The sequence below is a fragment of the Perca flavescens genome, unplaced genomic scaffold (genome assembly GCF_004354835.1).
Source record: "Perca flavescens isolate YP-PL-M2 unplaced genomic scaffold, PFLA_1.0 EPR50_1.1_unplaced_scaf_14, whole genome shotgun sequence".
Classification (NCBI taxonomy): Eukaryota; Metazoa; Chordata; class Actinopteri; order Perciformes; family Percidae; genus Perca; species Perca flavescens.
The window spans coordinates 3662-7012 of NW_021166559.1; the positions used below are offsets into that span (position 1 = coordinate 3662).

General features: G+C 48.3%; 1 protein-coding gene across 1 annotated transcript; it reads right to left on the reverse strand.

Annotated features, from left to right (window-relative positions):
- Nucleotides 1-200: 200 nt before the first annotated feature.
- On the reverse strand, nucleotides 201-2310 carry LOC114551541 (sodium/potassium-transporting ATPase subunit beta-3-like). The gene is made up of 3 exons (XM_028572565.1): nucleotides 2242-2310; nucleotides 1759-1845; nucleotides 201-419 (listed from the first exon to the last, which is right to left on the reverse strand). The coding sequence occupies exons 2-3, from the start codon at nucleotides 1825-1827 to the stop codon at nucleotides 252-254; spliced, it is 237 nt and encodes a 78-aa protein (XP_028428366.1). The 5' UTR covers nucleotides 1828-1845; nucleotides 2242-2310; the 3' UTR covers nucleotides 201-251.
- Nucleotides 2311-3351: the final 1041 nt, after the last annotated feature.

Consider the following 3351-nt stretch of genomic DNA (forward strand, 5'->3'; position numbering starts at 1 on the left):
ACAGACTGCTGGGCTCCTTGTACATCACTATTAAACATTGAAATTTAAAAACAACACGCGGGTGTGCACCTGGCTCACATGCTTCACACAGACCTGACCTGATCCATCCGTCTGAACGGCTGAAACCAGACTCAGCAAGACCACACCCAGACATCCAGGATCAGATCAGGTCTGAAATACAGTGTCCCGAACCGACATTTATTTCCACTTTCAACACAGTTTGTGGCATCCATGACAACTGGCAGATGTGGTTACTCCGACACTTTGACCCGGAAAACAACGCGACCCATAAACTTGTCTCGGTCGTCGTCGTTACGCAGGTTGGTTCCCTCGAGTTTACACTCCACCGTCTGCTCCACGTTCAGGTCTTCTCTGGAGAGCAACAACTGCACTGCAACCAGGGGCTGCACGTAGTCAGCCTGGGGGAGGGAGGGAGAGAGAGAGGGAGGAGGGAGGGAGGAGGGATGGAGAGAGGGGGGGAGGGAGAGAGAGGGAGGAGAGGGAGAGGGAGAGGAGGAGGAGAAGGAGGGAGGGAGACAGGGAGGGAGAGGGAGGGAGAGAGAGAGGGGGAGGAGAGAGACACAGAGAGAGAGGAGGGAGATAGAGGGAGAGACAGGGAGAGGGAGGAGAGAGAGAGAGAAAGGGAGGGAGGGAGAGAGAGGGAGAGAGGGAGAGGGAGAGGGAGAGGGAGAGGGAGAGGGAGGGAGGAGAGGGAGAGAGGGAGAGAGGGAGGGAGAGAGAGAGAAAGGGAGGAGGAGAGAGAGAGAGGGGAGAGGGAGAGAGGGAGGGAGAGGGAGAGGGAGAGGGAGAGGAGAGGGAGAGGGAGAGGGAGAGGGAGGGAGAGGGAGGGAGACAGTGAGGGAGAGGGAGGGAGAGAGAGGGGGAGGGAGAGAGACACAGAGAGAGAGGGAGGGAGATAGAGGGAGAGAGAGGAGAGAGGGAGGGAGAGAGAGAGAGAAAGGGAGGGGAGGGAGAGAGAGGGAGAGAGGGAGAGGGAGGAGAGAGAGAGGGAGACAGAGAAAGGGAGGGAGGGAGAGAGAGAAAGGGAGGGAGGGAGGGAGAGAGAGAGGGGAGGGAGAGACAGAGAGAGACAGAAAGAGAGAGAGAGAGAGGAGAGGGGAGAGGGAGAGGGAGAGGGAGAGGGAGGGAGGGAGACAGGGAGGGAGAGGGAGGGAGAGAGAGAGGGGAGGGAGAGACACACAGAGAGGGGAGGGAGATAGAGGGAGAGAGAGGGAGAGAGGGAGGGAGAGAGAGAAAGGGAGAGAGGGAGGGAGACAGAGAAAGGGAGGGAGGGAGGGAGAGAGAGAAAGGGAGGGAGGGAGAGAGAGAGGGAGGGAGAGACAGAGAGAGACAGAAAGAGAGAGAGAGAGAGAGGGAGAGAGAGAGAGAGAGACAGAGAGAGAGAGATTACATCACATTCTTAAGGTTAGGTCAAAGTTTCTTGTGAAAATTAATTTCTAAATACTAATGTAATATAAACTCTATTAACTATAAGTGACAGTCTTTACTTACATGGGTTAGGGTTAGGGGGTTCGGGTTAGGGGCTTTACTTACATGGGTTAGGGTTAGGGGTTCGGGTTAGGGGCTTTACTTACATGGGTTAGGGTTAGGGGGTTGGGTTAGGGCTTTACTTACATGGGTTAGGGTTAGGGGGTTCGGGTTAGGGCTTTACTTACATGGGTTAGGTTAGGGGTTCGGGTTAGGGCTTTACTTACATGGGTTAGGGTTAGGGGGGTTCGGGTTAGGGGCTTTACTTACATGAGCTTTGTTTCCGTAATACGGGAAAAACATTTTATCCAGACGAGCTTCTGACGGGTAGTACTGCATCCGTAACGGACTGGCTCTCTGACACAGAGAAATACATAAGTTTCATTATTTAGAGACATATTGATAGATACATAATAATAGACATCTTGTATTCTGTCTTTGTGTGCGCATTTACAGTATGTGTGTGTGTGTGTGTGTCTTTACATTTTACATTACATGTCATTTAGCTGATGCTTTTATCCAAAGCGACTTACAATTGCTCTATATATCAGAGGTCACACGCCTCTGGAGCTACTAGGGGTTAAGTGCCTTGCTCAGGGACACATTGGTTGATGTATGGCAGTGGAATTGAACCCGGATCTCTCACACCAAAGGCACATGTCATATCCACTACGCCATCACCATCCCACACCTGTGTGTGTGTTTGCGATGTGTGTGTGTGTGTGTGTGTGTCTGTGTGTGTATGTGTGTTACCTTGGCAGTACAGTTGATGTAGGGGTCTCCTTGTGGTTTCAGTCCGATGACCTGCAAACAGACAGACTGTTGTTGTTTTATTCATTATATTATATTATAGTTTTGTTTGTTACATTATCATTGTATTTTCGTTTCTTTGCGTTCATTACGTGTCTTCATCATGCCTAGTTAATTCATTCTGGATTCATCTATAAGTGCATTTTAAACATTTGAAAACATGACGGTTTAAACAAGGACCCTTTAAGTGTTCTGATGGAGGTTTGGGTTAAACTGAGAAGTTACTTCACTTCCTGAACGTTACCACGTGACGCAGCTCCATTTGTTCCATAAAGATTAAAACTCTCTGTTTCCTTCCTCCCTCCCCCAACCTACCTACCATAACCCTTACCAGGATATTTGGTGCTCGTACTTCCTCACCTTACTTCCTGCTTTGCTCCCATCAGAACTCCTATGGCCACTAGAGGGCGCCGCCCCTACAAACCTAAATATTGGGGTGTCTGGTTAGCTCACCTGGTAGATCAGGAGCCCATATATAGAGGTTTTACTTCTCGACGCAGCAGCCGCGGGTTTGATTCCAACTTGAAGCCCTTTGCTGCATGTCATTCCCCCTTCTTTCTCCCCTTTAAAGTCTAAACTGTCCTATCCAAATAAAGGCCTAAAATGCCCAAAATAATCTTACAAAAAAAAAGAAACCTAAATATAGGTCAGAATCATGTTGGAACAAACCACTTATGTGGGAGTTTTTTCGGGGAGGTCTCATTTAAACACAGCAGTGAACATGATATGAGACAGAACTACGCATGTTTCTATATGTAGAAGTCAAGTCAAGTTACTTTATTCGTCCCCCAGTGGGGCAATTTGTTGTGCAGCAGGTAGTATAATAAAATCACACACAATCATACACACATAGATTGCCTACCTTGCAGGCAAATTTAAAAACATAAACAATAAATCAAGTTATCTATGGTTCTTTATAGAATTAAAAAGTAGAGTGGCTGCAGGTACAAAGGAGTGTTTATATCTATTTGTTCTGAGTTTTGGAAGTATAAAGCGTGATCCGGATGGCAACATCTGAAATTCAGCCCGTAAGGGATATGAACTATCTGACAG